This window comes from Andrena cerasifolii, chromosome 7 (genome assembly GCF_050908995.1).
Source record: "Andrena cerasifolii isolate SP2316 chromosome 7, iyAndCera1_principal, whole genome shotgun sequence".
Lineage (NCBI taxonomy): Eukaryota > Metazoa > Arthropoda > Insecta > Hymenoptera > Andrenidae > Andrena > Andrena cerasifolii.
In genome coordinates, this window is record NC_135124.1 from 674,652 (window position 1) to 694,367 (window position 19,716).

At 40.3% G+C, this 19,716-nt stretch overlaps 3 protein-coding genes and 1 long non-coding RNA gene across 4 annotated transcripts in view; 3 read left to right on the top strand and 1 right to left on the bottom strand.

The window, feature by feature from the left end:
- Cow (Proteoglycan Cow) overlaps window positions 1-19,716 on the bottom strand; it is a 1,009,917-nt gene that overhangs the window by 538,528 nt on the left and 451,673 nt on the right. The window lies entirely within an intron of this gene.
- The window catches only part of LOC143371251 (uncharacterized), a 333,517-nt gene that overhangs the window by 188,719 nt on the left and 125,082 nt on the right, over window positions 1-19,716 (top strand). The gene's annotated exons all lie outside the window — the stretch shown is intronic.
- On the top strand, window positions 3,727-6,257 carry LOC143371161 (uncharacterized). Its single transcript, XM_076816110.1, has 3 exons — window positions 3,727-5,302; window positions 5,379-5,534; window positions 6,235-6,257. The coding sequence occupies exons 1-3, from the start codon at window positions 3,727-3,729 to the stop codon at window positions 6,255-6,257; spliced, it is 1,755 nt and encodes a 584-aa protein (XP_076672225.1).
- LOC143371162 (uncharacterized) lies at window positions 6,242-7,393 on the top strand. Its single transcript, XM_076816111.1, has 2 exons — window positions 6,242-6,716; window positions 7,148-7,393. The coding sequence occupies exons 1-2, from the start codon at window positions 6,564-6,566 to the stop codon at window positions 7,391-7,393; spliced, it is 399 nt and encodes a 132-aa protein (XP_076672226.1). The 5' UTR covers window positions 6,242-6,563.

A 19,716-nucleotide genomic window follows, 5' to 3' on the forward strand; every position in this document is an offset into this window, starting at 1 on the left:
ACAGCCACACTAAATACTCAACCCGCTGGTCGCCATCCCCGGGGTGCAAATGTTGCACCCGTACATAGCTGTACGGATGCAACATGTTTTCCCTCAGAGTTCGGTGTACCGTCATTCTGCTGGCACTAGAAGAAAATGCAGAAACATCCATTATTAGATAACATTTGTTTTCCTCAATTAATAATTGCTGCAGTTATCTTGTACTGTGACTTACTCTAGGCGGCGGCTCAAGTCGCGCACGCTGAGGGTTGGATCATCGTTTATGGCGTCCAACACGTTCTCTTCTACCGCAAGGTTCCGCGCGGCTCTGGGTCTACCCACGTTATAGTCCGGGAGCCAGCGACACTTTTTGATGTCTCATTTGTTTAAAGTTGGTTTATCTTTTGTTCTACTATATTTGTACTACAGATCAACAAAACGACCTCCTGCCAGCGCACTAGCGGAACAACGCTTATCAGCAGCGTATCAATTATGTAAGAAAATATTGTGCAAAATTCTTATTTGTTTAAATTTGGAAATTTTTGTACTAACAATAGACACCATAAAACACCGAAAAATGATCTGCTGCCACCTTAGTTGTGGAACGGCATGCTACTGCCACTCCTATAAACATGTTAAAAAAATGAAATCCATTGACTAAAATGTTTAAAGCTGAAATTTTTTGTGGTGGTAGTTTATATCACAAAATCGAAGAAAAACGATTGCTGCCAGTCCTATCACGGGACAAAAGCCTTGGCAGGAGCCACCAAAGGTGCAACGCCACGCGCCGCGCCGCGTTACCTACATCTCCAGGACGAGTGCGATTCAAAATTAATTTTCTCCGCCGCGGTCATATATTTAAAGCTGAATTTTTTTGGGCTAATTGTTTACATTAAGTAGTGTAAGAAAAACATTTGCTGCCATCCATATCGTGGAACAAACGGCTTGGCAGGAGTCACCAAAAGTCTTGCTGTTGGTTGAGGTAAAGAAAGGTGCAATTTGGCGAGTTGTATGAATTTAATCCGCATATTTAAAAGTGCAATAAAATATTTCTCCTCATCTTAGTACATGATTCATATACGCAGCCCTCTAGATTAATTTAATAGTTCAGTTCATGGCCAGTCCATGATCAGTCCCAAAGACCGAACTAAAGAATAGAGTTGTATTTCTTAAGAAGAGTAAACTCGACACTCGTAATCCTCTAAATTATGTCGCCGGGTCCTGAAGACCGAGCGGTTCAAGGGTTGGAACGCAAGCTGTAAATTACTCTACAACCACTAGACTTTCCGAGTGAGGGTTATAGGTTCCAGATGCGCCGAGCCCAATTGCAGGGACTGTAGTAGAGGTCCTGTTTTCTGTCAAATGTATACACAATAGCGCCCGATTTGCAACACGAAATTTCCTGTCCCAAACGTAGAAACTGCTTAAGACCACCTACAACCACTGAAACCAGCCAATCACAAAGCACACCACCCACCACTAAAATTAGAAAAACAGTAAAGCTCCGAAGCTCCAAAGATGATAGTTGCGGGGTCGAAGATCAGTCTGAAATTGTACTTTGAAAGAAGTAAGTTGGTGCTGTGCGGTATGGCTACATTAAATCCCGTTTGTGTTTTTTGCAGTAGCAAAAGAGACAAAATAATTTTGTTCACACAATATAGTTTACACAAAAGTGCTGACATTTTAAAAATTCGCAAAAAAAAATAATTTACGCGGCAAGGACATACAATTGCCGACATCGTTGAACAATTTACAAGGATATCATTCGAAGTGTCTGAGTCGTTTTACGGCAGTGCAAAAAAAATATAAATCAGCTAGTGCAGATGAATCTGCTTCGTCAACAAGTGTATTATTGTCTAAGTCAAAGCCATCAACATCTACAGCAACAAAGTAAGTGGAGCAATGAACATCATTTTTGTTTGATTAGTTTGTAATTATTGTTTGAATTTAAAAATTAAATTAAATTAATGTATATCGTACAAATATTTCAAAACATGCTTATCTTTTCTTGTTTAACCAATCCGTTTGATTTACATCTCGAATGTGAATATTTTTGTAAAAAATTATTTTTAGAAATAATCTTAACTGTACAGCACTGATTCATTTAGACACTTCAAATTTATTATAAATATTGCCCATTATTACAGCGCTGTTTATATTTATTTAATATTATTGTTACAGATAAAAGCAAAAGTAATTATCATATGAAAAACTTTATCGTTTTCAGTTTTAAAATTTGAGATAATGTTATCAAAGTTAATCAAAAAAGTCACAAATATTAATACATCCTACTTTTGTTATATTTCGCGATTTGAACGTTCTTAAGCCTTCATACATTTCAACATTTTATTAACAAGAAAAACATGTTTCAGAGAGGAAATCAGTGGCGGTGCTGATGATGAAAATGCGCATGAGTTTCGAGTTGAGATAGAAGCTTCAAATGTCGCGAAAGAAAAACCTTGTGTATTAGAAAGGCAATCAGAAGAACAACCATGCAACCTCCCCATAAATTCATGTGATGCGCCAACAGAAGAAGGCTCAACAAATGATGAACGTAAAATCGTATGTGTTTTTTTGTAATTTGGAGCGGAAAAAGCATCGAGGTCGTTATCAAAATTTACATATATGTGGAACACGCGAAACTATTGAAAGTATTAAATCTACTGCAACAGAATTAAATGATTTAGATTTATTAGAAAGAATTGAGACTTCGTGCACAAAAAATCATAATGTTACATATCATAATATTTGTAAAACTAGTTTTGACAGTAAAGCCAGGTCACAGATGACTATAAAGCGTGAAAAAACTGATTGGCATAAGAAAAGAGATTTTCACAAAATTGCTCATGAGGAAGTGTGTTGTTTCATTGATGAAAATATCGTCCGGAAACAAGGAATCTACTTTTTAGATTTTTTTTCGAAAAATTTACTCCGATTGTCTAAGTAGAGCATATAAAGGAAACGAAGATTTTTCAAAAACTTTTTCATCGCGTCATTTGGAAGACCGATTATTAAAAACTTTTGATAAGAAAATAACTATTATAACAGTAAATAACAGAAAAATTGTTAAACCGTATGTCGGTATTGCGCTACAAGATACTGATTTCCCAAAACTTGAAAAACAAAATATTGTGCAAAAAGCGGCACTTATTATTAGAGAAGAAATCCGCATGATACAAAAAAAATACATTGCCAGAGCAATTAACAGTCACTGATTTAGTTAAGGGAGAATGCAGTGTACCAAATTTGATTAATGATTTTTACCGTACGGTATTAAGCGGGAGCGGTTATCGCCGTATGCGCAGCGAAAATTGCCAGAGAAAAGTTGATTCGTTCTCACAAGATTTAATTTATGCAGTTTCGAATGGACAGATTAAACCTTCAAAACACATTACTTTGGGCATGACATTAAAAGGATTAACTAGTAGCAAAAAAATAGTCAATATTATGAATAGATATGGGCATTGCTGTAGTTATTCGGTATTAGAAGGTTTAGAGACAGAAGCGACTTTTTCCTCTACTAGTCGGTCAGATATATGTCCAGAAGATATTTTATGATTACCAAATTTATGCACCGGCTTGGCATTTAATAATTTTGACAGATTTGTCGATACTACCAGCGGAAAAGATACTTTACACGATACTGTGGGTATAATATTTCAAAATATTGATGTCAACGCTATTGATAAAACCGAGACTAATGCTAATACTGTTGTCAGTCTCGATGGTAATACTGTTTCCAAAAAGATGAGACGAACTTTCGATGCAATTACACACGAATTACAATCATATTCGAAAAAGCCTAAATTAGTTGAAACTTTAATGCCTGTCGATCTTCCATCGCGAAGTTTAATTCCAGCAAATATGAAAACAGTTAATCAAATAGATTTAGCGCGGATGCTTTCTCATGCGTTAAAAATATCAAATACGCCAATGTGGGTCGGATTTAATAGCCTGATATACGATGATAAATCCACTAAACAAAATATTTCCTACTTGACTGCGATAAATGTTTCACCAACAAATACGCACGTTGTAATAGAAACAATGGTCCAAAGCCAAAAGGTCGCTCAAGAATGCGGTGAATCATATATGCAAATTACATATGATTTGGCTATAGCAAAAACAGCGCTCCAAATACAAAGTACTGAAAAACCTAGATTTGACAATTTATTTATACATATAGGAGCATTCCATATAATGATGGCTTATTTTAAAGCCATAGGAAAATTTATTGACAATTGTGGGTTAAGCAATATTATGGTCGATACCGAAATGTTAGCCAGTGGATCCGTTAATGGTTTAATAACAGGGAAACATTTTAATAGATGCAAAAGATTGCACCCCCTTGTTTCTTTAGCTGTCGAAATTTTGCATTTTGAAAGCTTCATGGAAGTAAATAATATACAAGTAACCGATGAAATGAAAATTTATCTAGAAGAATTTAAAAACCACCGATCCATGACTCCTGTAATTGAGCATGAAGATTTGATGCAAGTATTTGATAAATATGAAGATTATAAAAAACAAACCATTTTAGGAATTCATGGAAAAACTCCTCAATATTATATGATATACACCAATCTAGTTCATTATTACCTCATGTTGTACAGAAGCATAAGAAGTGCAGATTTTGAAATGTTTAAGTTTGTATTACAGAAAATTGCTAATATTTTTTTCATATTCAATCAGCAAAATTATTCTAGATATCTAGTTAAATATATTGATAATTTACTCAAAATAGATGATACTCATCCTGGTTTAAGACTAGAATTTGAGAGAGGATCGTTTGGTATAAGGAGAACAAACAAACCTTTCTCTAGACAGCCAATAGACTTGACTCTAGAACAAACTATTAATGCAGACGCTGCAAATAAATTAACTGGTGTAATTCATACAAGCAATTCCATTTCGGCACGTCAGCGCTGGTGTAAAAGCCACAGTATCCGAGCGAAAATAATAAGTTATGTAATGGAAGAATCTGGTTTAAGAAATCGGCAAGACATAACAGCAGACTTAGAAAAAAACCGTATTAGAAAAAGTTCTCTCCAGTTACAAACTTTGATGTCGAATATTAAAAACGATGTTAATCCTTTTTCAACTCATTTACACAAGGACTTTCTGTATAATATTTCTAGCGGTCAATCAGTGAATGAAATAGTTTCAGAATTTCTTCTCAATATTGAGAAGAATGGAAATATTTTGAGAGAACAGTTTATCGCTGAATGTGTCGAAGACGAGTGCAGATTTGAAAGAAGAATAAAGCAGAATAAAATTTACACATTTACGGAAACATTAAAAAAAAAGTTGTATATCAGGCAAGGTAACGGAAGTTCGATTGCAACGAGATTTATTTGGAAAGCTTCTCGGAAACTCTTTAAAAAACTCATTAAATTTAGATAAAGTATTAACGTATCCGTTGACGCCTGTTCCACTGTCATTGTGTCACATAGATGGAACTATGTGCAAAACAGATAAATCAGCGTTACTAAAATTATTGCAAAATAACATCGATAAAGAGCCGCCGCAAAGAATAGATGTCATAGTGTTCGATGGTTTCTTTTTACTACATCTTATGAAGGAGATGCCGCTAACTTTCGGGAAAATTGCGAAAAAAAATTTACAAATGATTGTCGCAAATCAAGCGCGCACAATAGTAATAAGTTTTGATAGATACTTTTTTTTCTCCTTCCATCAAAGATAACGAACATTCTGTGCGACGAACTAATAGAAGCCATCGTTACCACATTAACGGTCCAGAGCAAGTTCGCCCTTCAGATTTTTCAACAGAGCTCAGAAATATATACTTCAAGGAGGCTTTGGTTAATTTTCTTTTAGACAGTTGGGCGACTAGTGTAATGGCACCTTTTATTGGCAATAAAATTATTTACGTGAATTACGAAACATGTTTTAGGTATGAAAAAATAGGCGATAATGTAATAAAAAGTTTAGAAGAAAATTTATCCTGTAAAGAGCATGAAGAATCTGATACAAAAATAATTTTCCACGCCTGTCAATCTGAAGAAGATTTTCACGTTGTTTTAAGATGCTCAGATACGGATATTTTAATTATTATGCTCGGTAATATGAAATTTTTAAAGGAAAATGTCAAAGTTTGGATGCAGGTGGCGTAGGAAACTATGAAAGATTTGTTAATGTGTCAGACATTTACGAAGCATTAAGCGAAAATCTGTGTAAATCATTACCAGCTTTCCATGCATTCACAGGATGTGATTTTATCCCTGCGTTCTTCAGAAAAGGCAAGAAGCGGCCTTTGAGTTTATTAAAGCAGTCACCGAAATTCATAGACGCATTTTCAAATTTAGCGCCATATCCTGATTGCGATAGTGCCACCATTGTTTCTACTTTAGAAGAATTCGTATGTCGCATGTATGGTATAAAAAACATTTGCGACGTAAATGAAGCACGAGTGGAAATATTTACAAAAACATATAGATGCAATAATGTCGAGGATATGTTTCAACTTAATACAAAAAATTTCGATGGATCTACATTACCACCGTGTAAATCGGAACTGAAGCAACACATTTTACGAACTGCCTACATCGCAAGCATACGGAGCCATGCACACTTGCAGCTTCCAACGCAACTTTCTCCCACTGATAGTGGATGGGAAGAGGTGGATGATAAATTTCAATGCAAATGGTTCGAAGGCGAGCAATTACCTTGTTCAGTACAGGAAATCATACTTGAACCGGAAACCAACAATAATGAAGGTAATGGACTTTTCTTTTTTATATGGCAGTATGAAATAATTATAATTTTTACATTTTATGAAATTATTTGTATTTTAATATGATTTACTTAAAATAAGACTTTAATTATATAAATAAAAAATGTATTACAGTTCGGGGTTGCTTCATTTTTAATTATACAATTTTAACTATTAAATTAAACATTTCGTAGTTAAGAGTAGATTAAAAATTTAAAAAAAAATTAAAACGTGGGAATTAAATATTAAATTAAATTATTTAGTTAAATATGTACATTAAATTGAACTTTTCTATTCTAACTTGTCAAATTAAGAATCAAATTAAATTTTCAATACATTAACTAAAATTATTAGAATTTAATTAAGATTTAAATGATTAGTAATATGTTATATATAATACTTGAATGCCTAAATATGTTATATATAATGCTCCAGAACCAGAACATGATCAGAGAGACCAGGAAGATTGTCAATCAAATGACGATCATGATGACAACGAGGATGACGATCATGATAATATCGAGGATGACGATCATGATGACATCGAGGATGACATCGACGATGATGTCGATGACGCTACTCATAATAATTATCAAAATTATGATGATGAATATATATAGATTTATAAACATGTATAGTATCCATGATATGTGTTTAGCGAGCAAAGCGTCGATTTTGTAGGAGGTTGTAAATCTCCTCGACACAATGTCACTTACTCTTACGACGTCTTGCGGTCATAAGAGCTCACTGGATTCGAAGGTTACTGATAGGTGTGTCGTTCAATAAAATGAGACACCCCGATTAATAAGTAACAATGAATAAGTAACTTTATTATTCTTCAATGAGACAGCCCTGGTGTATGCGGGTACAAAAGATATGATTCGGTGCGAATACGTTCGATTTCTGTTGGCTTCTGCCCCCGGAGGAGCTTGACTTCACGCAGGAAGACTATGGAACCTCCTTCAGAGGGTGTGTCTTAGAAAAAAGAGGTGGTCGAAACTATTAGCTATTGGTGAGACGCGATGTGGAAATGGTTCATGGAAAATGCAACGGAAAGGGAAATCTTAACGAATAATCAGCCCATGAGCCGGTCGCCGCACGGCCATCTGTTTATTATTGCGGCTGTCTGGAGACCCTTGGCCGTGACTCGGGTAGATTGCCTGAATTTTCACGTCAAGTACCGTAACGCTAAAAGTTTACAACCCTCGTATCAAGTCTACGAGGCGCGGACTGACAGACCGAATGTCTAACAGATGTGGCGTCGAAAAGGACAAGGCATCCTTGTGCGTCCTTAGTGGTCTGGTGAAGCTAACGCTCAACATACCGCCCCCTTTTGAACGGTTACGTTTAATAATAAAGAGAGAACAAGAAAAACGCTAAGATACTAAGCATACGCAACTGAATATAAAGGTCACGGTTTGCTGTGTCTTGTACAATGATGACTGCGTCGTTACACGAAATTTGTACATGGATACGTAATTACAGTGTGACGCCCATAATTTACCAAGTAAGCTTATTAGATTAAATACAGAGAGAGAGAAAAAAAACTTGTGATTAATGCATACATGCTAACTTATTGTACTTTGCAGTAAGCTACAATAGAACAGATATATATATATATATATATATATATATATATATATATATATATAAAAGAAAAAATCCACATAGGATTACCCTCAATCATTACTCCTCCAACAACAACGGAGCTAGTTTCTTAACACTACGCTTGTATATCCCGTTTATAGTTTTTACTGTCACCACACGGACGATACCATCCTCACCAGGATGTAAGGCAATGATGCGTCCCATGGGCCAGTGTAATGGTGGTGAATTGTCCTCCCTCAAAATGACCAGCGTACCTTCGGTTATGGCAGGTACCTGGTCTCCATGCCATTTCTTCCTGACTGACAATGCGTTCAGGTAGTCCTTGTACCATCTATGCCAGAAATGCTGGCGAAGCTGCTGCACATGTTGCCAGGAGGACAGACGACCTGTTTTGATGTCAGTGAGGTCGCACTCGGGAGTGCTTGTTAATGAGTCCCCAATTAGGAAATGACCGGGTGTCAATGGTGTTAAATCATTGGGGTCAGTCGATAAAGGAGTTAATGGTCGGGAATTAAGAATGGCCTCTATTTCAGTCAAACAAGTAACTAATTCTTCGAACGTGAGCAACGTGTTGCCTAAAATGCGTATAAGATGGTGCTTTACTGACTTAACTGCCGCTTCCCATAGCCCACCAAAGTGTGGGCTACGGGGAGGAATGAAATGCCAACGGACATGTTGGTCTAATAGAAACTTCTGAACGTGATCATTATGTTCTTCTGACAGAATCATTTTTCGGACCTTTTGCAACTCATGATTAGCACCTACAAAGTTAGTGCCATTGTCGCTGTATATATCTGTACTTCTTCCTCGCCTAGCAAAAAACCGTTTTAAGGCTGCAAGAAACGCGTCGGATGTCAAATCGCCTACCAATTCTATATGAACTGCTCTCGTGCTGAAGCATACGAAAACGGCTACATAAACTTTGATTTTCTTCGTATTTCGATGTTTCTTCTCTTTTATAAAGAGTGGACCGCAATAATCAACACCGGTGATCAAGAATGGTCGCTGGAAGGTGACTCTGTCCTTCGGGAGTTGTCCCATTGGATACTGAAATGTTATAGGTGCCAATTTCTGACAGGTAGTACACCTCTGAATGACGGATTTTACCACGACCATTCCATTCACAGGCCAATATTTTTGTCGTACCGCATGCAGCGTACCCTGCGCCCCAATGTGCCCATGGGCAACGTGCGCTTCTCGTATAAGCAAACTGGTCACATGATGTTTCTGAGGTAACAACACCGGATGTTTTGTTGAATACGGTAAATTTGACTTCTCGAGCCTTCCCCCTACTCTTAAAAGCCCGTTGTCATCAATGAACGGACATAATGCTTTAAACCGAGTGATGTGACTATGTGCTGAATTGGCCTTGAGATCATGTAATTCCTTTGAAAATACTGCACCCTGCACCATTTTTATTATCCGAACTCGTGCCCGTTGTAATTCGTCCAATGTCATTGGACCTATCTGCTTCGCCTTTGTGTAAGCGTTGTTACAAAATCTCAAGCAGTACGCAACGACCCGAGTTAACATGGCAAATGATGAATACCTTTCTAAAAATTGGACCTCAGAATGGGATGCTACACTCAACACTACTACCTTCCGTTTCTCGGGAAGTTCAATCGGCTGCAAATTGGTCTGCGGCCACGTGTCTTCTGTCTGAGATAACCAATGAGGCCCACTGAACCAAATGTTCGTTGCAAGAAATTCCGGGACACTGGCCCCCCTTGAAAGTATATCCGCGGCATTGTCCTGCGACGGTACGTGAGACCATTGATCTGGGCTCGTGTCTTGCTGTATTTGACTCACGCGATTTGCAACAAACTGCTTGAGCGTGTGTGGTGCAGTATGTATCCAATGCAATGTGATCGTCGAATCCGACCAAAACATTACTTTCTCAAACGACACATCAATTGCTTTAATAACAGTACGATACAGTTTCGCGAGTAACACTGCAGCACACAGCTCCAACCTAGGCAGTGATTGCACCTTTAATGGTGCCACCCTAGATCTTGACGAAACTAGCCGTACCCCCGACTTAGACTTGCCATCCGTTGTCCTAATATATATGCAAGCTCCGTAAGCTCTCTCACTTGTATCACAAAACCCGTGTAACTGGAGGACTCTGTGATTATCGCCTATAACGCGCCGAGGAATGACCAATTCCTCGAGTGATTTTAATTGAGACTCAAAAGTGACCCACGCGCTGTGAATATCCACTGGGACCGACTCATCCCAATCGAGGTGACACTTCCAAAGGGCCTGCATTATAAGTTTTGCTTGCACAATCACCGGACCTACTAATCCGAGTGGGTCAAAAAGCTGTGCGATTCGTGATAGAATAGTCCGCTTTGTAACCCTTTGCAACGGTTCCACATACTTAATTGTATAACCTAAACTATCTGGCTTGGCTTTCCAAAACAACCCCAAAGTTTTCTTGCCATCTGTGGCATCTAAAACCATGTGATCACTATGATCAGTATTCCCTAACGATTCTACTAACTGGGATTCGTTTGACAACCACTGTCGCAGTTGAAAACCCCCCTTTGCTGTGATGCTAATCAAGTCATCCCTTAAAAGCAATGCCTCGTCAAAACTCTGTGCCCCAGTCAAAACATCATCTATGTAAAAATCATTTAATAACACCTTCGCGGCGACTGGATGCGTTTTACCTTCATCGTGCGCGAGTTGGTGCAATGTTCGAACTGCCATAAACGGAGCTGATGCGGTTCCATACGTCACAGTATTCAGCTGGTACGTTTTAATTGGATTCGCGATATTTTCGCGCCAAAGAATTTTGTGATATTTTCTATCAGCTACGTTCAAATCTACCTGTCTGTACATCTTTGCAATGTCAGCGGTCAGGACGTATTTATGCACTCGAAAACGCGTGACTAAACTAACTAAGTCTTGCTGAATGGTGGGTCCTACCATTAATGTACTGTTTAATGTTACACCCGATGACGACTGTGCAGATGCATCGAACACTACTCGAATTTTAGTCGTGACACTGTCTGTTTTTATGACTGGGTGATGGGGTAAATAACAACCGGCGTTAACATCGTCGACGATTTCAGTCATGTGATTGAGCTGTTCATATTCCCTTAAGAAAGCTACGTATTGTGATTTCCTGTCTAGATTTCTATTCAGAGACCGCTCCAGACTGAGATACCGTTTCATAGCCATGTGATATGTTTCTCCTAACTTGTCTTTGTTATCGTTAAAAGGCAGACTCACTGTGTACCTGCCACTCATAGAATCGCGACTCGTGTGTGAAGCGTAATGCTCCTCACATGCTTGTTCTTCGGGCGAACAGATTTTTCCTGAAGGGCATTCTTCGAGATTCCAAAACTTACTAATATCAGCATGAAGTGTTTCGAAAGTCAAATGGCAATTGACTGGTCGGATTTCCTGGTTTTCTAAGTATTTTCCAACGACAATCCAACCCAATAGCGTTTTCTGCAATTTAGCGTTGGGATCCTTTAATGCGATGCGTCCCACGCTCATGAGATCCCAAAAATATTCTCCCCCGATAATCCCGTCTATCTCGCCAGGCAAGTGAAATGTAGGGTCAGCTAAATGTATTCCAGCAGGAATTTCTAATGCTTCTCTATAAATTACATCCTGTGGCAGTGGTTGTGAAACCTCCTTAGCTACTAGAAAGTTTACATTGAAATTGTATCCCGAGCAACGCGATTTGATTTGTGCTTGTGTTATTTTATTGATCTCAGATGACATTGCGTTTGTCCCACGAAGAGGAACAACAATTGGTTGAGTACGCAACCCAATCCGTTTGCATGCGCGCTCAGATAGGAAATGCGAATCTGCACACGAATCCAATACAACGCGGCAGCTATGGGTTTTCCCGGCCCCGTTTACGATATCAATAATAGTGGTAGCAAAGATTATTTTCGGCCGACCCTTGAATGCGGCACAGGTACTATTTACCTGCACGGCCGGTGGTATGGGCGTCGGCTCCGCATGCAATAGCGTATGGTGTCGGTTATGACACCGACGGCAGGTAGTTGCTTGGCAATTGTTCACCATATGATTTCGGCGTAAACAGTTGAAACACAACTGCTTCTCCTTTACTAATTTCGATCGCTCTGGTACCGAAAGCTTAACGAATTGCTCACAATTCTGAGAAACATGAGATCCTCTACAAAAGTTACAGAATGCTGTTGTCTGCGTGGCCAGTACCGTATTTGACCGTAATTCTCGCGCAGGCGGTTTATTGCGGGTTGACTGAGAATACCGATTACGATTATTGCCCTGCGCTTGAGGTGGTGACGCACCTGAGGTTTCCGGTGAACCTACAGGCTCAATCACCTTGCATCGGTCGTGTAAAAACAGAAACAATTCGTCCATCATTGGAAAGGGAGTGCTTTTATTCTGTTCCTTCCATTTCAACACTGTCTCGTTATCCAATTTGGACGTGAGCAAATGGATAAGCAGTGTATCGACGGTCAGTTGCTCTAATGATTTTAACGAGCGATAATGCGCTTCTACGCGGTTTACAAACACTCTCAATTCGCTGTAGGATGATTTTAATACCGGTGACGTATCGAATAGCGCTTTGATATGATTGGCGACTATGACAGCCGGCTGATTATAGCGCTTCTCTAACAGACCCCACGCGACTGTGTAATTGTTTGCCGAATTCCCTACTGATTCTATAGTTTTGGCGGCTTCGTCCTTTAGGCACGACCGCAAGTACATTAGTTTTTTACAATCGTTGATCTTTGGATTCTCTTGTATTGATGAACGAAACTGATCAGAAAACCCAGGCCACTCCTCGTAGACTCCAGCAAACACGGGCAGATTGATTTTTGGCAAATATATATCGCTATCTATAGACTCGGTGTGCGATTGTGGTGATGCTCGACTGATAGGCGTTTCGACTCCGACCGCACCTCTCACTTCTAATGTTGCTAATGATTGTGCGACAGACTTCACGCGCTCTAATATGTCCAAAGCACGCGCCTTACAAGTACCAAACATGGATTTTATTGAAACTCGTTCACGCATATAATCCCCGGTTTCATCTGCTGCATCTAAATCAATCTGAGTTTTGCAAAAGATCGCGTATTCCGTCTCGATCTCGTTGTATTGCACTTTGATCTCACTACCAGACATTCCGGATTCGTACCCCTCTATTAAAAGCCTAAAGTTCTCCAACTCTAACTTGAAAGCTTCGCGTCTTAACTTCAGAGTTTTAATACGTTCTTCTACAGAAGGAGGCATGTTGCGGTTTCTTTTTTTTTCTTTTTCGACAATGGAAATACGGATATGAGAGATTAGGATTCGCACACGGATTCAGGGAAGAACTCAAAAAACAAGCGCTCGGACTCACGTTACTGACGTCCCTGGATCCTTCCGATGCAATGCTGGACTTGGCGTTGTATGGGCTGCTGACCGACGCACCGCTGATGGTTACAGCTGATGTCCAAGCCGGTATCTCGTCGCATCCGCCACTGCTATATTTGATGACCCACAATGGATCAGGTAGCGATCCTCCTTCCTAGGTGCTCTGCGACTCTGCTACGGCACGTTGTCGTACCCCTGGATCTCAGCTACTGGACTCCTTAATGTTGAAGTCGCTCTGCGCAACTGGACATCAGATGCTGGCCTCCTTGTTGTTGGCGTGCATGATGCACCAATCACGTTCACAGCACTTGTATATTGTTCTTGATGATGCGGATCAGTGCTCCTCTGGCACAGTAAAAGATCCGGCTCGAAGGACCAAAATGTTTAGCGAGCAAAGCGTCGATTTTGTAGGAGGTTGTAAATCTCCTCGACACAATGTCACTTACTCTTACGACGTCTTGCGGTCATAAGAGCTCACTGGATTCGAAGGTTACTGATAGGTGTGTCGTTCAATAAAATGAGACACCCCGATTAATAAGTAACAATGAATAAGTAACTTTATTATTCTTCAATGAGACAGCCCTGGTGTATGCGGGTACAAAAGATATGATTCGGTGCGAATACGTTCGATTTCTGTTGGCTTCTGCCCCCGGAGGAGCTTGACTTCACGCAGGAAGACTATGGAACCTCCTTCAGAGGGTGTGTCTTAGAAAAAAGAGGTGGTCGAAACTATTAGCTATTGGTGAGACGCGATGTGGAAATGGTTCATGGAAAATGCAACGGAAAGGGAAATCTTAACGAATAATCAGCCCATGAGCCGGTCGCCGCACGGCCATCTGTTTATTATTGCGGCTGTCTGGAGACCCTTGGCCGTGACTCGGGTAGATTGCCTGAATTTTCACGTCAAGTACCGTAACGCTAAAAGTTTACAACCCTCGTATCAAGTCTACGAGGCGCGGACTGACAGACCGAATGTCTAACAGATGTGGCGTCGAAAAGGACAAGGCATCCTTGTGCGTCCTTAGTGGTCTGGTGAAGCTAACGCTCAACAATATGTGTATGAATTATTATGAACTAAGATAAATTCATACAACTCGCCAAATTGCACCTTTCTTTACCTCAACCAACAGCAAGACTTTTGGTGACTCCTGCCAAGCCGTTTGTTCCACGATATGGATGGCAGCAAATGTTTTTCTTACACTACTTAATGTAAACAATTAGCCCAAAAAAATTCAGCTTTAAATATATGACCGCGGCGGAGAAAGTTAATTTTGAATCGCACTCGTCCTGGAGATGTAGGTAACGCGGCGCGGCGCGTGGCGTTGCACCTTTGGTGGCTCCTGCCAAGGCTTTTGTCCCGTGATAGGACTGGCAGCAATCGTTTTTCTTCGATTTTGTGATATAAACTACCACCACAAAAAATTTCAGCTTTAAACATTTTAGTCAATGGATTTCATTTTTTTAACATGTTTATAGGAGTGGCAGTAGCATGCCGTTCCACAACTAAGGTGGCAGCAGATCATTTTTCGGTGTTTTATGGTGTCTATTGTTAGTACAAAAATTTCCAAATTTAAACAAATAAGAATTTTGCACAATATTTTCTTACATAATTGATACGCTGCTGATAAGCGTTGTTCCGCTAGTGCGCTGGCAGGAGGTCGTTTTGTTGATCTGTAGTACAAATATAGTAGAACAAAAGATAAACCAACTTTAAACAAATGAGACATCAAAAAGTGTCGCTGGCTCCCGGACTATAACGTGGGTAGACCCAGAGCCGCGCGGAACCTTGCGGTAGAAGAGAACGTGTTGGACGCCATAAACGATGATCCAACCCTCAGCGTGCGCGACTTGAGCCGCCGCCTAGAGTAAGTCACAGTACAAGATAACTGCAGCAATTATTAATTGAGGAAAACAAATGTTATCTAATAATGGATGTTTCTGCATTTTCTTCTAGTGCCAGCAGAATGACGGTACACCGAACTCTGAGGGAAAACATGTTGCATCCGTACAGCTATGTACGGGTGCAACATTTGCACCCCGGGGATGGCGACCAGCGGGTTGAGTATTTAGTGTGGCTGTTGGGAGAAGTGCAGCGGAATCCGTCGTTCTGCAAATACATATTGTGGACGGACGAAGCACTCTTCAATAGGGAAGGGTGCTTCAATTCCCACAATCGGCATTTGTGGAGCGACGAGAATCCACTAGCGCTTCGGACACGCGCAGCACAAGTCCGTTGGTCGATTAATGTATGGGCCGGCATTTGTGGCGAGTACATCGTTGGGCCGTACATGCTGCCAGACAGGATGGCCCAGCGTATAAAGTGTTTTTAGAGCATGTTCTGCCGGATCTCATGAACCATATTCCAAATGAGATCCGACGGAACATGTTCTATCAGCAAGACGGGACTGGACCTCACTACGCCACAATTGCCCGCGACTACCTAAATCAAACCTTCCAGGACAGGTGGATCGGCCGCGGCGGTCCTGTTGCGTGGCCCCCACGGTCACCGGATATGACCCCGCTGGATTTTTTCTTCTGGGGCTACCTGAAGGTAATTTCATTATTGCTGTTACTTTTTCTTATAAGTATTCTTTTCTTACTTACGTTTTGTATTTGTTGTACAACAATCATTTCAGGATGAGGTGTACCGTCAGCCACTGGATACACTGGAAGACATAGTTGTTCGAATTCACGCTGCAGTAGCAAATATTACGCCACAAACATTGCTGGCCGTCCAAAGGCAAGTGATTGTACGCGCTGAGGCGTGCATAGACGCTGAGGGTGGTCACATCGAGCAACTGCTCAAATAACAGTAATCGGCCCCTTTCGGGGCCACCAATTTTATGACGTAGGAACAACACGTTCCATGAAAAGTAAATTAAGTGATCAGTGTTAGTGGCCGTGCAGTGAAGTGAATATTCGGTACATTAACCCGCATGCACTTGACGTTGCGATCCTTACCTTTGGGTGGTGTCGTATACCTGCGATCAGCTGAGCACTGGGCGCAACCCTACCATAAATCTTTTCGTCCACCGATGACCAGGATCGGCACAGTGACCTACTTAGTGACACAGGTTTCCGTAAAGGAAGGAAAGGAAGGAAAGGAATGCCCATAGGGGTGAGTGTTATTTAATTTATTAGTGATTATTAGGTGTAGAAATAAATTCTGTTCGATTTTAGGGTTCAATAAAAGTTTGATTTAAAAAATATGAAAACAACTCAATCATCGAAATAATTTCCATTATTGTTAATTATCTTTTACCATTTTTCTGGTAGCTTACGAATATCACTGCGATAGAAATTCGGTTGCTTTATACCGATTATGTAAATCCAGTCTGAAAGAATTTATTCATACACCTAATATTATTTTTTAAATTTAGTTACGTTGGCCGTAATTAAATTACGGATTTTTACCTCAATAACGAATTATGATCACTTGTCGTACATTTTTTGTTACATTACCTTTTCGTTTATGCCTTATTTGAAAACGAAATTTGCGTATTTCTTGTCCTCTCACTTCAAACAATTATTATTTAAGATTTCGCTTTAAAATAAAGCTGTGTAACGAGGTTTCCTTCGGTGCATGCCGACTTGCTTGTTCATACCTTCGTAGTACAAGCGCAGCCGACTGCCGCGTAGCCAACGCTACCACAGGAGCTCGAGCGGAAGGCATGCGCTCTGATTGGTCGGGGGTTTTTGTTAATATCTCGTTAACGAAGCTTCGGACAATATTTTCGCTAAGGAAAAAGTTGTTTCAAATCACCCCCTGAGTCACCCCTTTCAAGGAACTCCGACATTTTTGGGACACTCTGTATAACAGCAGGATTTATACACATTGCCGTGTGAAAGTTTCCTCTACCTGGAGGGGAAATTGATGATAAATAAGCCGAATGATGTATCAACGGTGATGTTGGGAAATAATTGCATGGCGTTCATATTTGATGAGATTCGATTCGAGCTTATGCTGAATGGCGTAGAGATTGACCGCAACAGAAACGTTGGAATAACTAGCCCGCTTAAAAACTATGTATCGCTGACATCTGACAAAGACAAAAATATGGAGAGTGCTGAATGGCGTGGAGGGTGACCGCAACAGAAACGTTGGAATAATTAGCCCGCTTAAAAACTATGTATCTGCTGATATCTGACGAAGACAAAAATATGGAGAATGCTGGATGGGGCTTGAAACGGCACGATGAGCGAATAGTGAAAAATCATTTCAATTTTTGCACCTCGCTCAAATATTTGCTGGGATTTTGCGAGGTCTACAAACGCATGGCTATTAATTCGCGTCATGAATTGATTTTAATACAATCGCGCAACGATAACAAATCTCTCATAGGATCGCCAAATTGGAATCAGAAATTGAATTACTTAAAGTACAATGGCGGATACCTCATGTGACGCTGAACGACGTTAATAAGCTATCATTGCTACATGCTTTGGAAAGTGGGCAAAACCTGAGCATTAGGTTTCGCTGGTGGGATCTGTACGAGTATCCTCTTTTACAGAACACGTCCAAGCATTCATGAGCCGTAAAGGCAGCTGCATAGTTGGAGAAGTCGCGATACATTATTTTTGCTGTACAGACTACTCGAAAGAATGTGATGACTGAAGATGTTACTCGGTTTGACCACTGCAAATTGACCAATGTAAAACTTTTTCTCAATTCGGAATTTTAACCGTACGATGACATGAACTTGGACATTGACAAGAATATGCATGCCATCTTGTTTAACATGTATATGCATTTTCGTAAATCGTATTATGGACATAGTTGCAACGAGGCATTATTCACCGTGGCCCATTTTTTGCAATTTGGTCCCCTCGTGGTGACTGATTGCTCGCCACAAAATGAGTCGGTCAAGAATAACACCGTGGATGTGCGCATAAAATTCGATTGTAAAGAGAATGTGCCTGTAAATACTACAGCCAACAGTCTCATTCTGCACGATCCGGTGGTTGCCACGCTACTTGCCCGCCCTCTCCTGTGTCAAATTCGTACAAAATTTCATCGTGAAAATCAAGATGTTTTTCGAGAAAAACCACATTCTCCGGTCTATCTCGGAAGCGAGCGGATCTCTGAATTGCACCGATAATGGTTGTACCAACATTTGTTGACCTGCAAGGGTTCATCGTTGACGGAAGATTTGTCATCAAGGAAGTGGCTGTCCTACGAAAGGGAACAATTTTCTCGCACTATATTTTTGGGAGTTCGATGGCGCAATATGTTCTTACGAAATCTAATAAATCGAGCATTCAATGGTTGTGTTCGGGAATCTGCGTTTGCTACCAAGATTTATCCCGAGCCCAAGATAAATAAAATACCGGTTCTTGCTACAGAATGAGCCCTCGAAAAAGGTCACCTGTTCTACCCCGAATCGCGAGGAAGGATTGCGAGTCACAACGATCGAACTTTTAAATTAAACTGTATATTTCGGAGCACTCAGGAGACGAGATATACCGTGTAGTCGCCGCTAAGACAATAGCTCGCTCGACAGAAATCGGCGGTAATTATGGGGGCCAACCGTCCTCCCCCCGCGGCACCCGCGAGAACCGAGCTACTTGGTCCACCCGGGGTCCGGCGGGACGCGGGGGCACGCGGCTGCCGATGCCTCAAGTCCGCCTTGCGAGCGTTGCTATTGATAACATAAATTGTCTGTACAAATGATACAAGATAGGATAAATATAGTATAAAAAATAAATGTATAGCATAAGTTAATATAAGTGTAGTATAAGTATACCATAAGTTAATATAAGTATAGTTTAAGTATAGTTTAATTTATAGTTTAATAATAGTTTAAGTATAGTTTAAGTTATAGTTTAATAATAAAGAGGTAACTAACGCAAGGAATCGTAACGAGACGCGAGTCACAGATCCCAAATCCCCCGCTACTATCCGTTTCCGAAACAGGTTGGTGGTAAAACACCATGGACTACGATGGGAAGATGGGGACGTTCCGTACAGTATGGTTATCAGCTAATTACGAAAGCTGTTGCTGATGCGATCGATGAAGAATATGATGCAC

What these genes read in the sequence shown, in the direction of transcription:
- LOC143371161 (XM_076816110.1), top strand. Translation starts at nt 3,727, where the DNA reads ATGAGACGAACTTTCGATGCAATTACACACGAATTACAATCATATTCG. An exon ending in AAAGTTGTATATCAGGCAAG is followed by an intron (nt 5,303 to 5,378) that starts GTAACGGAAGTT and finishes CATTAAATTTAG; the next exon opens with ATAAAGTATTAACGTATCCG. An exon ending in AGATGTCATAGTGTTCGATG is followed by an intron (nt 5,535 to 6,234) that starts GTTTCTTTTTAC and finishes TGCGTTCTTCAG; the next exon opens with AAAAGGCAAGAAGCGGCCTT.
- LOC143371162 (XM_076816111.1), top strand. Translation starts at nt 6,564, where the DNA reads ATGCACACTTGCAGCTTCCAACGCAACTTTCTCCCACTGATAGTGGAT. An exon ending in GGAAACCAACAATAATGAAG is followed by an intron (nt 6,717 to 7,147) that starts GTAATGGACTTT and finishes ATAATGCTCCAG; the next exon opens with AACCAGAACATGATCAGAGA.